Here is a 14613-nt window from a genome sequence, read left to right as displayed (position 1 = left end):
TTTGTAGGGAGGGATACAACTTTATTCAAACAAGGAGGAACAGAACAAGATCTCAGCAGGCTGAGATGAAGGGAGGGTCAGTCATAACTGCTGCCCTCACCTTCTCTGGGCATAGGCCAGACCAGACCTTGTGGGGATGGTACTGCTGTAGACAGGCAGGACTAGCAAGACTTGGCCAGAGCAGCCCCACGGGAAAGCTCTGAACCCAGGCTTCTTCCAGCAGGTGAGACGCAGAAGAAAGGGGGCCTAGAACTACAGGGGCTCAGCCGACTTGAGCCTTCAGGACAGTCCAAGTGGATGGCCCCGACAGGACCTCATCTCCCTCAGCCAGCCACACCTCTCCAGGACAGACACCACAGATCAAGCTATCAAAGCTGAGGATGCTGGCCCAGATCAGGAAGGGACCCCCCACACACACACACACACCATTAGTCCTCAGCGCCACAGGAGCACCCTCTAGTCTTCCCCTGAGGACCAGGAATCTCCATCTACTCCACTCCGAGGGAACTCCAGGGACTGGCTTGGGTCTAGGTGCACAGGGGACCCCACCAAAGGAGCCTTTAGAGTACCCGCTTCCTGTTCCTGTAAAAGGTGTCCTTGATCCTGACCCCAATCCACGTCTCCCTGCTCCTCAGACTTCTCTAACCCATTCTCCAGCCTCCCATTCACATGCTCTGACTCCAAGCTGGGGCCCTGGCCACCAATGCCAAAGGTATCTCCTGCCCCTGGGACCATGCTAGTCACCTCTTGGGGTGCATCCAAGTGCTCAGGGACTTGATCCTCCTCCTCTGAGGAAACAGACTCAGACCCCTCTGACCCAGAAGGCTCAGCACTGTCCTGAGACTCGGTTTCCAGGGCAGCCACAGAGATATTAGCTGTAGCACCTCTCAGGCCATCGTCCCAGGGACCACTGACACCCACAGACTCATGTTCCAGGAGGTCCCCTCTTTGGGTGGCGCCTCCACCAGAGGGCCCTGGCCCCCACCACTGAGCCCCTGACTCAGCCCCTCCCTCATGCTCTCCTCGCTCCCCCTCCTCCCCACTCTCTTCCTCATCGGCAAACCCATCAGACTCCCCCCCCTGACCCCAGCATTCGGGCTCCAGGACTGGGGGCACCTGGCCCAGATGATCTGCCGCCTCCTGGGGAACCCCTGGGAGAAGAGAGACCTCAGTCCCCAGGTCCTCAAACTCCTCAGACGACAGGTCAGAGTCCCGGCCTTGCTCCTCTTCCCCTGGGGGGCTGCTGAGGCCCTGGGAAGCCAGGACGGCAGGACCCCAGCCTTCCTTCCTGGCCTCTCCACCCAGGTCCCACTTTGGGGAGGCACGGGACCTCAGGTAGAGGCCCAGGGGAGTAGAGTCAGGGAGAGTTTCCCCTAACACATCAGCCTCGCTTTCCTCTCTGCTGTCCTCCCAATCCTGGAGGCCCTCAGGGGTCTCCCCAAGACCAAACTCTTGCTCATCTTCTACCTTTCCCAGTACTTCTGACACACCTTCCAGCTGCCACCCCGCTTCCTGGATCCCCTCAGCCTGGGGCTGCAGCTCACAGGCGTCTTCCAGAGCTGGCAGGGGGGAACGGGGTTCCATGAGCTTGGGACCAGGGGGTGCCAGTGTTGCCGGTGTACCCTCATCTTCCTCTGTCTCTGAGGGCCTGGGCTGAGGGGCGTCACTGCCCTCCTGGTCTGAGGTCCCCACCGAGGCCTCCTCTACTCCCCAGCCCACCACAGGCTCTGACTCCTGGCAGCCCTTGGATTCCAGAGCGTCACTGGTCCTGGGCAATTCAAAGATCTCTGACTCCGCAGCACCCGCCTCCTTTGGTTCTTTTTCAGGCCCTTCCAAGTCCTGAGTTACCTTTGCCTCTACACTTTCCTCCCCCAGGGATGGGTGAATGGCCTCCGCCCTGGCCAGATGCCTTGGCTCCTCTAACCCTACCACGTCCTGCTCTAGCCCCAGTGCCGCTCCGGTAGCCACCTCTGAGCCCAGGGTAGCCTCCACGGTGTCTTGTCCACCTGCTTGGGCTCTATCCTCACCTTGCAGCAGGGGCTCTGTCGCCTCTGGCATTCCCTGAGCTACCGGGACCTCTAGGGCCCCCATCTGCTCTGGCTGTCTCTCCAGGTCCTGGAGGGCCTCAGCACTCCCTTTTCCGCTTCCTTCCTCACTAGGGACCGTCTGCTCTGTGGGCGCAGAGCTCCCCAGGCTCCAGGCCTCTCCCGTGACATCTAACTGCTGCTCCCTCTCCTCATCAGCATCTTCTTTCCCACCTTCTTCCGGGGGCAGCTCTGCCTCATCCTCACTTCCCACTCCTGTCCTCCCTAGGGGTGGGTCCTGCTCGACTGCCCCGTTCTCCACCACCGTATCCTCCCACCTCTGTGGATTTCCAGACCCAGGCAGCTCCTGCCCCAGCTCTTCCAGAGACCTCAGTGACTCCTGGTGCTCCTCCATCTCTAGGCACGCTTCCACTTCCAGCTGTTGCCTACCCTCTGCCATCCCTTCTGGAGACTCCACAGCCTCTAGGTCCCACTTGCCCAGAGAGCTCAGTTCTTGAGTCTCCCCTTCAAGGGGTCTCAGGGTCTTTTGGTTCCCATCCACATACTCCAGCGGTTCTTGAATTTCATTTTCTAGAGGTTTCGTTGTCTCTCTAGTCACTTCTGCAGACCACAATGGCTCTTGAGCATCTATAGAGCTCACTGTTTCCAGGTCCCCTGTTGCGTTCTTCAGCGGGTCTGTGTTCTCTGTTTCTGAAGACGTCACTGCCTCCACACTTCTTTCTTCCAGTGACACCAGGGACTCTTGGTTCTGCTTTTCAAGAGCTCTAACTATTTCCTGGTCAAACTCTGGACCCACCTTTTCTGGTGGTCTCGCTGCCATCTGGTCATCCCCTACAGACCTCAGTGCCTGTTGAGTCTCTTGTTGGAGAGATCTCTGTATCTCTTGGTCTTGTTCTTCAAGAGGTTGCAGGGACTCTGGATTCTCTTTTTTCAGAGCTCTGAAAGTCTCGTGGTTCTCATCTTCAAGAGACTTCCCCGAGTCCTGACTTCCTTGGTCTAGCAGGCTCTCAGTCATCCAGTCCTTTTTTTCTACACAACTCAGTGGTTCATGGTTCTCTCTTCCTAGAGATCTCTTGGCCACCTGTTCTTCTTCTTCTAGAGACCCCAGGAACTCCTGGTTGTCTTTTTCTAGATGATTCATAATCCTCTGGTCCTCCTCTTCTAGAGACCTCTGTGAATCCTGGGTCTCCTGGTTTCTATCTTCAGGAGACCACAAGGACTCCTGAGTCTCTTCTTTTAACAGGCCCTCAGTCATCTGGTCATTGTCTTCTAGAGACCTCAGGAGCTCTACATTCTCTTTTTCTAGAGACCCCATGGAGCCCTGGCTCACTTTTTCTAGAGGTTTCACAATTCTCTGCTCCTCTTCTGCTTCTAGAGATTTCAGTGACTTCTGGTTCTCGCTTTCTAGTGGTACAATGGTCTCCTGGTTTTCATCAAAGGACTTCAGAGATTCCTGATTCTCTCTTTCTAGAGGTTTTACAATCCTCTGGTCCTCCTCATCTAGAGACCTCAGGGACTCCAGACACTCCTTTTCTATCAGCCTCTCAACCCTCTGGTCCTCTTCTACAGACCTGAGCGGCTCCTGATTCTCTTTCTCCAGAGGTCTATATGTCTCCTGGTCCTCCTCATCTAGAGACCTCAGGGGCTCCAGACACTCCTTTTCTACCAGCCTCTCAACCCTCTGCTCCTCCTCCTCTGGACATCCCAGCGGATGCTGGCTCTCCTCTTTCAAAGCTGTCAATGACTCTAAGTTCTCCTCGCCTGAAGACCTCACCACTTCGTAATTTTCCTTTCCTGTAAGTGAAACTGCCTCTAGTGTACCTTCAGGAGACACTAACTCTTGCTCCTCGACTCTTGGGTCTTCTTTTCCTAAAGGCTTAGACAGTTCAGGAACCTCCTTTTCTAGAGTTTTCTCTGCCTCTACATCCTTTTCTTCTAAAGACTTCAGTAATGTTTGTTTTTCTTTTTCTGGGTTTTTTAGTGTTCCGAGGTTCGCGTCTATAGACCTCAGAGAACTGCTATTCTCCTTCCCTGGTGTCTCATAGCTCTGGATTTTCAGAGACATCAGTGTCTCCTCTCCTAGAGCCTCCAGGGTTTCCTTTTGCAAAGGACCCTGGGAATCCTGGATTTCTTCCATGTCCAGACCATCTTCTTGTGTTTCCTGCTCCAAGCTGCTCTCTGATTTTACTTCTATGGCAGCTTGTTTCTCTACTACCTCCCAGCTTTGCCCTTCATCTTCCTGGAATATGCTAGATACTCTAGACTCACTGGATTCTCCATCTTTAGCCTCTAAAACAGGGTGATGAGGATTGAGAGATGGGGCTGAGGAGGTCGGATCCTCGGGGAAGTGGCCAGGCTGCTTGCCCCCAGGTTCCTCTAGTTCTGGGAGGACACCAGTGGAAACAGACCCTGTGGCTTCAGCCCAGAGAGGCTCTGGACGCTGTTGCCTCCCACCCTGTGTCTGGAGCAGGGAAAGAGGGGCATCCTGGGCTCTGACCTCTGCTTTTGTTGGACAGGGAGCCTCAGCCATGGCTGGGATGGGAGTGCTGGCCAAGGTGGGGGTTCGGGCCTGAAGGAATTCCTGGGTCTTCAGAAAGGTTGTCACGGGCGTCTCAAGGGTACCGGGCAAGGGGGAAGGCAGGGGTGTTGGGCTGAGGACAGGAAGCACAGATCCCAGGTGCTGGTCCTCTGGTATCCCAAGGAAATGCAGCTTCAGCTTGGGGTCTGGAAAAGCAGAGTAAGAAACACTGTAAGTACGTCCTGACCTCACCATAGAGCAGCCCTCACACTGGCCAGAGTACACCAGCCATTTTGTCTGACCCCCCACTGGCTAGACTGGGCACATCAGTTCAGTTGGAGCTGTGCATCGAAGACTTAGATTGGTACTGCTTAGGAAAGATCTTCCAAGAGTAAAGGGTGGAGCTTCCAGGAGCAGCTGGCTCCGCCTCTTACCCTGAAAGCCAAGGGAAGCCTGGGAACTTCGGCTAGGTGTCTGCAACCGGGAATTCTCAGCCTCCAGCAGAGTCCTGGTGGGTAGGGGGAGAGAGGGTGTCAGCCCCAGATGAGGTAGCACGTCCTGACCCTGCAGGCTCATTCTCTACTGTGACCATTGTCATACAAAAGCCACACAGCCATATACCCACAGATATTATATACTTGGTCACACCCATATTTGAGACACGGGGAGACCCCACATGCAGATTCCCACAGTCAGACACTGGGCCAAGTGAATTGCTAAGGCTTAGATCGGCCTCCTCAGATCAGTCCCCGCCTCCCCACCCAAGGCCGAGGCCGATGACCTCATCCTCTGGGAGGGAGGCTGATTCTCATGCTAATTATTGCCTTTTGTCCACACCACCATCTGGAGGGCTTGAGAAGGGGGGCTCCTAAGGGGAAGTGGGAATTCTCAGGCTGTTCCCATGGGATGGCTCCCTCCTCTGTCCCCAGAGCGGGTGACAGACAAAAGCAAATGAATTCTGCTCCCCCTCTGCAAACCCTTTTCAGACCCCCAACACCAGTGGTTACATTCCTCTGGGCTGCCCGGACCCTTCTCCTCAGAAGGCTGACTGGGGCTAAGACCCTCATCTTAGGACCTCAGACTCCTCAGGGCAGAGGTCTTTAGATTCATGCCCCTGCCTCGGTGGCCTGTGGAGCTGACTGGAGGAGAAATCAATTCCCCAGAGATTCCGAGCTAGTGTGCATGACGTCTGAGCAGACTCTCCTCTGTCCTGCAGCATCCTGCCCTGTGCCTCCAGCCCTTCTTACTCACTGGCTTTCCATCGCTGGGTCCTACCTCCACCACCTCTCCTAGACCCGTCTCACCCCTGCGACTCTGCCAATGGGTTCTGGAGAAGGGAGACGTCCTGCCCTGGCCCCGTAGTCTGGAGTGATAGCCCCAGCCCTCAGCAGCGGGGCTCCCAGATGGGGTCTTTTCCCACAAGAGACACATATAGAGGCTATACTGACAGCGCTGTTGCCCTCAACCTTCCCAAGGCAATCTAAAGGGGGGAGGGGCAGGAAGTGGGGTGGGGCCAGGGACTCTTTCAAGCCAGGGGCTTGAAAGGAAGCCAAAGGCTGGGAGCCCAGCTCTTACCCTAGATGCAGCTGAGGCTAGGTCAGATGACAGGCCGGCATGATCAGGCACACCTGCCAGGTCTCTTTTCTGAGACTGCCCAGGTAACCCCAGGATGTTTGCACAGAAACTGTAGCCATTGCTTGTTTTTGAGAGAGGGCGGATGCAGACGCCTGTGCCCTCCGGTTTCCTCCCTGAAGACTGAGTTGTCTCTTTAAACACCGCTACCTCTTCTGGTCCTGAGCTCCAGGGGCAGCAGGTGGGCTCAGGTGGAAGTCTAGGTGTGACGGTGACAGCTGAGGTGGCTGGTGAGATGGCTCAGCGGGCAAAGTACCCGTCATCAAGCCCTGACAACAGCCTGTTGGATCCCTGGGACTCATAAGCCTCCATTACAGTCAGATAGATAGATAGATAGATAGATAGATAGATAGATAGATAGATAATTTTAAAAGTTCAAGTGAGTCTGAGGGCTGGACAGATGGTTCAGCAGTAAGAGTGCTTGCTGTCTTACAAAGAACAGGAGGTTGGTTCACAGCATCAATGTGGAGCTGCTCACAACCACCTGTAACTCCAGCTCCAGGGGACCCAATGCCCACTTCTTGCCTCTTAGGACACCTGTGCACATGTTGCATATACCCAAATACACATAAATAAATATTTTTATAAAGCAATAGCTGAGGGTCACAGAGAAAGAACAAAGCCAAGTTCCCGAACTCTTCAGGCAAGGACTCGGCCCTGGGTGTGCATCTGTGTGTACCTGTATGTCGCCACCTCCAGACTAAGGGACATCTTGAGGTGTGCCAGTTGCTGCCCACCTTCCAGGATCTGAGCGATCTGGTTCTGTAGGCCCTGCTTCTCCTGCTCCAGGGCTTCCACAGCCAGCTGCAAAGCAATCCAGAGGAGTGAGTAGAAAGGGCCTCCCCTCTGGGCCCTGATCCCCCTTTCTGCAATGAGGACTTCTCTGTAGGGCAGATTCCTGTTCCTCTACCTACATCCTCCCGGCCCAGAGCACTGGACTGGAACCCCAGAGAAGCACAGGGGACGCTCTAGCCTCTCCTAGACCAGGCTTCTCCTGAGGATGGTGACCAAATGGTAGCACATGTTGTTGACAATCCAGCTCCCGTGGGAGGAGATGGGGTAAAGGAGAGGAGATGGGTTACAGAGAGGAGGAGAGGGCTAAAGCGGAAACAAGGAAAACAACAATTTTTCAAGAGTCGGCTTGGAAGGAAAGCAGCTGGGTCCTCCCTGTCCCCCGCTCCTCATAGCAAGCCTGGTTCCTCCACTTCCCACGTGTTCTGGAATCTTTCTCCTCCAAGAGGAGTGGGAAGGTGGCCATGTTGGGACTTCTGTCTGGGCCAGGCAAGAGGCTGTTTTCTCAGCTGTTGGTCACATCTGTGCAGTATGAGGGGGAGGGTGGCCCGGGCCTCTGGAATGTGTTCCAGGGAGCTGAGAAGTCGTGACATCGAGGGAGGCTGGTGGTCAGTGGTGGCTCACCCCGCCTTCTTTCACCTTGGTTGCTAGGGACCTTCTGGCGCTTGAGGGAGCATGTGCTTGGAACCCTCTGATTGACAATAGCATAGGGAAGGACGCGGGGAGCCATCCTAAAGGGAAGTTGCCATTCAAAGAGTGATGAGCTGCTACAGTGGGTCTTGGCCTGCGAGCCTTACAAGTGAGCTGTGCCATGAGGTCTCAGTATTCCATGCTCCCTGCCTGGACGGGAAAGTCTAGGGCTGCGTGTTCTGGGCAGGGGCTCCAGAATACAGCTGCCCTTGCCCTTGTCCCACTCCCTTCCCGAAGGTCTCTTGGCATCCTAAGCACTTTCTAGAGCCTGGTCTCATTCGGGTCGGTGGCCACCTCACCTGGAACTTTTCAGTGGCCTGCAGCCGGTCCTGCCAGCGACCCTCCAGCCTCTGTTCCAGCGCCTCTCTGCGCTCCTGGAGGCCGTCGCGTTCAGCCTGCAGCTGCTGCAGCTCTAGGCGACCCTCCCGAGCGCCCCGCACGGCTCGGCCCAGCCGCTCGCGGGCCTGGCCCAGCGAGCTCTCCATGTGAGCCACGCGCTCCTGGTAGTCGCGCACCGCCCCACGCCACGCTTCGCCGAGCCGTCGGGCCAGCTCCTCCACCTCGGGGGCCCGCGCCGGGGCTCCTCGGGGAGGCGCGGGGAGCCGGCGTGGCGCACAGGCCGCCTGCGCGTTCAGATGCGCTCGCTCCTCCTCGTGCGCCGCTCGCAGAGCCTCTAACTCGCGCTCCAGCTCGGCCGCCCGGCTGCTCAGCCAGCCCTGCGCACTCTTCTCCGCCTCGAGCGCGCGCCGGCTGCAGGCCGCCTCCTCGCTGGTCCGCTCCCGGGCGAGCCGCATCTGCTGGCACCGGCCCGCCACGCCCTCCAGCTCTTCAGCAAGGTTGTCGCGCTGCACCTCAGCCTCGTGCTTCTCCCGCCAGCGCTGGTCGACGAGGACCCGCAGGGCTGCCAGCTCGTCGTCGGCTCGGGCCCGCCAGGAGGCATCCCCGGACTGAGCCCGGAGTCCCCCAAGCTCGGCGCTGAGCAGCTGGTTCTGTTCCTCCAGCGTCTTGACCCGGGTCAGGTAAGCCTCCAGGCGTCGATTGAGCTCCCACAGCTGGAAAGATTCCTCCCCGACGCAACCCTCCATGTTGCTGGTCTGGCCCACCGAGGGTGGGAGGACGTGCAGCACGGGAGAAGGGAGCGGCCTTCGGAGCTTTAAAGGGAGAGAAAAAGTAGCGGCGGCGACAGTGACCCAGCGGAAGCGGACGACTCCAGCAGGGAGCTGGAGCGAGGGTATTCATACTCCCGCCAGCCGGGCGGGAAAAGGGGCGGCACCCAGGCCTTAACCCTTTAGGGATCAGTGCAACATGCAGCCAGGGTCCGTGATTCATTGGGTGCAGGAGAGTGGAACCAAAGAGGCAGCCCGACCCGGAGAGATCCTATCCGACGCCAGTGATTTTCTGAGGAGGCTTGAGGAACAGCCAGACCCCCCCTTGAACACCCTAAGATGCACAGAACTGGGCTCGCGGACCTCCTTTCTCTACACACCCATTGCTCAAGTCCTCTGAGACGCAGCTTCTCATCTACAAAAGACTTGGTGTTGGAAACCTCGTGAACTGTTGAAAAATAAACAGACAATGCAGTGTTTTGTGTAAAACAGTGAATACTCACCCCTGAGGGAGGCCACATTGCAGAGAGACACACCCCAGAGCAGGAAGAACCCCCTGGTTCCAGGAGAAGCCTCCCAGTGCTCCGAGGGCTAAAGGAGGATTGAGGCCAGCCCAGGCCACAGACACACACACCCCATTTCTTTTTTTCTTAAGATGGTCGGTCTATGTGGATGAGGCTGGTCTGGAAATCGTGGAGATCCTCCTGCCTTAGCTTCCCCAGCTGCCTGCGCCAGCACCCACTGCCCAGCCAGCCCTGCTGATGTTAACAGACACAATGCCCGGTTCGTACCCACACAGGGACGTCCTATTGCCTCCCCCTGCATCAAGCAAAGGGGAATGGCAAGAGACATCATAGGTTCAAGAAAGTTTTTTGTTGTTTGTCGTTCCTATAGTTGTCATTTACTCGGTTAGGAAGTTACGAAGCTCTCAGGGGTGCCCCCTGGTGGCTAACAATGAAGTCTGGAGAAGAAGGGAATGAAGGTAATGAACTTAATTACAAGGGACCCTTAGGCTCCAATGTTTGAAAGCTTGGTCCCCAGTTGGTGGACCTGTTTGAGAAGGATTAGGAAGTGTGGTCTTGTTGGAGGAGGTGTGTCACTGGGGGCGGGCTTTGAGAGAGATTGAGGTTAGCTGCCTCTCTCTGCCTTGTGCCTGTGGATTGAGATGTGTGCCCTCAGCTACTGCTCCAGTGCCATGCCAGCCTGCTGCCATGTCCCCTGCCATGATGCTCAGGACCTGTGGGTGAGGAGAGTGAGCAGAGAACTGACTCCCACAAGTTGTCCTCTGGCCTTCACATGCATACTGTGGCATGTATGTTCCTGTACATACACACACAAAGTAAGGAATGTAAATATTAAAAAAAAATAGCTGTTTGAGTTATTGAAGTTATTGACTTGAGTTTCATCAAAACTCATTCAATGAGGCCAGTTTGGTGGCACATACCTTTAATCTCAGCACTTAGGAGACAGAAGCAGGCAGATCTCTGAGTTTGAGGGCAGCCTGATCTACATAGCGAGATCATACTTGTTGCTCTTCCAGAGGACTCAAATTCAGTTCCTAGCACCCACATCCAGCTTCAAGGGTGCCAAAGGCCTCTGACTTCTGCATGCATTCACACAAACGTGTGAATACCCATGCATACCTATGCACAGACATGTACACATAAGAAATAATAAGGGGCTGGAGAGATGGCTCAGAAGTTAAGAGCACTGGCTGCTCTTCCAGAGGTCCTGAGTTCAATTCCCAGCACCCACATGGTGGCTCACAACCATCTACAATGAGATCTGGTTCCCTCTTCTGGCGTGCAAGAATGTCGTATACATAATAAATAAATATTTAAAAAATAATAATAAATATTTTTTAAATCAAAGTATGGATCAACTTTGAAAATGCTGAAGATGTTCCACGTGGTCCTGAAGTATCAAATGTTCAGCCAAGACTTAACTCTTTATGTAACAGGCTTTCTTTTGGGCCACTAACCAGCTCCCAAATCATGACACGGAGATTTATTATTAGTTATGAATGCTTGGCTTTAGCTTATGTTTGTTTCTGGCTAGCTTTTTTTTCTTTAACTTAAATTAACCTGTTTTCTTCATCTACATTTTGCCTTGTTTTATTTTTTATTTATTTATTTTTTTTTTAACCATTCTTTCATTCTGTATATCCTACTCTGACTACTCTGACTGCTGCCTGCCTGGCTGGCTGGCCCGGGGCATCTCCCTCTCTTGCTCCCTCTCTTTCTTTTCAAGCCTAGATTCCTCCTCCTACTTATTCTCTCTGCCCACCAGGCCTGCCTCTCCCTCCTCTGCCTAGCTATTGGACATTCAGCTTTTTAAAAAAATATACATTGGTGTTATGCCTGCATGTATGTCTGGGTGAGGGTGTTAGGTACCCTGGAACTGGAGTTACAGACTGCGGTGAGCTGCCATGTGGGTGCTGGGAATTGAACCTGGGTCCTCTGGTTGAGCAGTCAGTGCTCTTAACTGCTGAGCCATCTCTCCAGCCCCACCCCCCATTCAGCTTTTTATTAGACTAATCAGGTGCTTTAGGCAGGTAAGGTAAAACAGATGCAACACATCTTTACATTGTTAAACAAATGCATCATAAACAAATGTAACACACTTTTACATAGTTAAAGAAATATTCCACAACATCTTTACATAAAAATAAGCAAGCAATCTTTTCCATTAGCAGGAAAATCTGCTTTCATCTTTAATAAATGGGAAAATCATCTACATAGCAAAGATTTGCTTTAACATAGATGTCTTCATGGTTATCAGTGTTTGGTTTATATGACTGTTACCTGTTACTCAGGTCATGTAAAGTATTCTTAGGCACAAAGAAGTCTCCAGTGGAAAGAGTATAAGAGGTCCTCCTGTTCTGCTGTTCTCAACAGTTCTTTGAGCACCTGCCATGTTCTAAAGAGACTTCAAGTACTCAGACTTGGCCCTTGTGTTGTGGAATATTAGCTGAAGATGTGTTACATTCGTTTATGCTGTGGAATATTTGTTTAATGCTGCAAAGATGTGTTGCATTCTTTTATGTTGCATTTGTTTAACTCTGTGAAGCTGTGTTACTTTGCCTGTCTGAAACTCCTGATTGGTTTAATAAAGAGCTGAATGGCCAATAGAGAGAAATAGGTGGGGCTGGCAGGCAGAGAGAATAAATAGGAGGAGACATCTAAGGAAAAGAGTAAGAAGCAAAAAATGGGGGAGGAACAATAAAAGGAGAGGAGGATGCCAGGGTCCAGCCACGCAGCCACCCAGCCAGCCACGGAATAAGAAGTAAAGAAAGATATGTAGAATAAAGAAAGTTAAAAGCCCCGAGGCAAAACATAGTTAAAGAGAAATGAGATAATTTAAGTTAGAAAAGCTGACTAGAAACAAGCCAAGCTAAGGTCAGGCATTCATAAGTAAGAATAAGTCTCTATGTATTTATTTGGGAGCTGGGTGGTGGGCTCCCAAAGAGTTAAAAACAAACCAAGTACACTTCATGGTACTGTGCCTTGTGCAGGCCTATAGCTCAGACTTTGCCCCTTCTCACTGGACAGCCTTGAACAAGTTATATCCTGTCTCAAAGGGAACCTGTGGGCCTGTTTGGTAAAGAGGGTCACCATGACCTCATAGGTTTGTTCTAAGAGTCAGATAATACATGGTATGGGAATATCTTGTCTCAGAACACACGTAAGGGCCTAAGTGGGCCAGGGGGCTTCCTCTCTGCCTCTGGAGGCTTCATTGCTTACAGGATTGTTGTGGTGCTATGGGTGGAACCCACAAAGCAAGTGTTCTGCCTCTGAGACGCACTCTTCTTGGCTTCGAGGAATCTGTGAGGCCTTCAGCGGCGGTGTTTCATATTCTCTGAGACTGCAGCATAGAGACCACATACCTCTACAGTGGGGAAATACAAAACAGGTCAGCAGCCACTGAGAGAGAGAGAGAGAGAGAGAGAGAGAGAGAGAGAGAGAGAGAGAGAGAGAGAGAGAGAGAAACAGGGACAGAGAAAGGCAGCAATCGATAGAGACAAGACAGGCAAACAGTGACAGAGATTCCAAAGCAAGCCAAGGGCTCTATGGGCAACCCAGAAAGGGGCCTGCTCTTGTTCCTGACAATTGAAAGTGGCCAGGGGAGGGGTTTTCATTTTGCGGTGCTTGGGCCTAAACCAGTGCTTCATGCATGCTGGGCAAGCAGTCGCCCATGCTAACTGTTTTTATTTCAGCCTCGAGTCAAGTAGAAACCGTGTTTATCAGATCTACATATCATGAAAAAAACTGTGAGATCTTGACAGAGTAGGAGGGAAATGAGCTAGGCCTGGGAATACATCTGTAATCCCAGTCCACAAAGGGTTCAGTAGGAGGTCAGGAGGTCAAAACCAGGGCTGGAGAGATGGCTCGGCAGTTAAGAGCATTGGCTACTCTTCCAGAGGACCCAGGTTCAGTTCCCAGAACCCAGTTCCAGAGGATCCAGCACCCTTTTCTGACCTCCAAGAGGACCAGACATGTACATGGTACATATACATATATACAGGCAAGACACTTATAAAATAAATACACCAACTGCAGTAAAATCCCACACTTTCAGCCAGGCATGGTGGTGCACACCTTTAATCCCAGCACTCAGACAGAGGCAGGTGGATCTCTCTGAATTTGAGGCCAACCTGGTCTATAGAGCAAGTTCTACAACAACCAGGGCTACACAGAGAAACCCTGTCTCGAAAAACCATGAAAAGAATATAATAATAATTCAAGGACAGCCTGGGCTGCATAGTGACAACCCAGAGCCAACCCAGGCCACTAGGGAGACAAGCAATAAATAAATAGCAATAGATGGTACTTAAAGTTCATATTACATTTTAGTTTATCTTGTGGATGTGTGTGCAGGTGTGCACACATGTGTTACACTGTGCATGTGGAGGTCAGAGGACAATTTGCAGGGTGGGCACTCCTCCCACCATGCGGGTTCCAGAGCTTAAACTCAGGTCATCCAGCTTGGCAGCAGGCTCCTGTACTCAACTGAGCCATCTTGTGGACTCCCAGGCAGTATTTAATTGAGACAAATGTAAAATTTTCCTTTAGTTTTTAAAAGTCAACAGCAAAAGAAAGGAAAAGCAAAGAGGAGGAGAGAGATGAGCAGCTCTAGGGAAGAGCTGGAGGTTGTAGAAGACACAAGCTTGATCCCATCTTACACAGGAAGAAAGAGTATACATTATATAAGATACCCACATAGAGATGCTGACATTCTCTTCACACTGAGTGTTGTTGTGGACACTGTAAGGAAGGGTCTGAATGGGTTGGTTTCATCCCAGATGAAGATGAGCAGGAGGGGACTTGGAATGATGCTTAATGACTCTGAATCCAGTGTGTCTCAGGGCTGTGGCTAAGCTCCAGACCTAATATAGTGGCCCCAAGTACCATAGAGATTGTCTTGGTTACATTGTTTGTTTGTTTGAGGGTTTTTGTTTGTTGTTTTTGTTGTTTGGGTTTGGTTTAGTTAAACTGACACAAGCTAAGGGTCATTTTAGGATTGAGGAATTGCCTCCATTGGATTGGATTGGCCTGTAGGCAAGTCTGAGGGGGCAATTTCTCTTCCTTGTTTTGTTTTTGAGACAGGATCTTGCTATATAGCCTTGGTTGAGCTGGAACTCCTTATATAGACCAGGATCCAACTGCCTCTATCTCCCGAGTGCTAGGATTTAAAGTGTGTGCCACCATGCCCAGTCCACATTTTCTTGGTTAATGGTTGATGTGGGAGGAGCCAGCCCACAGAGGGCAGTGCCACCCCTGGACAAAGGGACCGTAGTAGTGGCGCTGGAGCCCAGAGTAATTGCTGGGGC

The 14613-nt window shown here is 52.5% G+C and overlaps 1 protein-coding gene across 1 annotated transcript; it reads right to left on the bottom strand.

Moving 5' to 3' along the window:
• Positions 1–12: 12 nt before the first annotated feature.
• Nes (nestin) lies at positions 13–8886 on the bottom strand. Its single transcript, XM_059265588.1, has 4 exons — positions 7977–8886; positions 6875–6999; positions 4998–5071; positions 13–4769 (listed from the first exon to the last, which is right to left on the bottom strand). Exons 1-4 carry the CDS (start codon positions 8760–8762, stop codon positions 457–459), a joined length of 5298 nt encoding a protein of 1765 aa, XP_059121571.1. The 5' UTR covers positions 8763–8886; the 3' UTR covers positions 13–456.
• Positions 8887–14613: the final 5727 nt, after the last annotated feature.

Source organism: Peromyscus eremicus, chromosome 6 (genome assembly GCF_949786415.1).
Source record: "Peromyscus eremicus chromosome 6, PerEre_H2_v1, whole genome shotgun sequence".
NCBI classification, from domain to species: Eukaryota; Metazoa; Chordata; class Mammalia; order Rodentia; family Cricetidae; genus Peromyscus; species Peromyscus eremicus.
Note: the sequence above shows the minus strand (reverse complement) of the source record. Positions and strands in the feature narration are given on the sequence as shown.